At 72.7% G+C, this 271-nt stretch overlaps 1 protein-coding gene across 1 annotated transcript; it reads right to left on the bottom strand.

Annotated features, from left to right (window-relative positions):
- Positions 1–6: 6 nt before the first annotated feature.
- LOC145718871 (histone H2A.J-like) lies at positions 7–268 on the bottom strand (the record flags this gene model as incomplete). Its single annotated transcript, XM_081810376.1, has 1 exon — positions 7–268. A coding segment is annotated over one exon (262 nt), but the record flags the coding sequence as incomplete, so codon positions are not given.
- Positions 269–271: the final 3 nt, after the last annotated feature.

Raw genomic sequence — 271 nt, 5'->3', positions numbered from 1 at the left:
CGCCGCCCTGCGCGATGGTGACGCGGCCCAGCAGCTTGTTGAGCTCCTCGTCGTTGCGGATGGCCAGCTGCAGGTGGCGCGGGATGATGCGCGTCTTCTTGTTGTCGCGCGCCGCGTTGCCCGCCAGCTCCAGGATCTCGGCCGTCAGGTACTCCAGCACGGCAGCCAGGTAGACGGGCGCGCCGGCGCCGACCCGCTCGGCGTAGTTGCCCTTGCGGAGCAGGCGGTGCACGCGGCCCACCGGGAACTGCAGGCCGGCCCGCGACGAGCG

Source organism: Leptonychotes weddellii, unplaced genomic scaffold (genome assembly GCF_054177405.1).
Source record: "Leptonychotes weddellii isolate Sample4059 unplaced genomic scaffold, ASM5417740v2 HiC_scaffold_239678, whole genome shotgun sequence".
Lineage (NCBI taxonomy): Eukaryota > Metazoa > Chordata > Mammalia > Carnivora > Phocidae > Leptonychotes > Leptonychotes weddellii.
The sequence above is the reverse complement of the archived record's forward strand: the minus strand, read 5'-3'. Positions and strand labels throughout refer to the sequence as shown.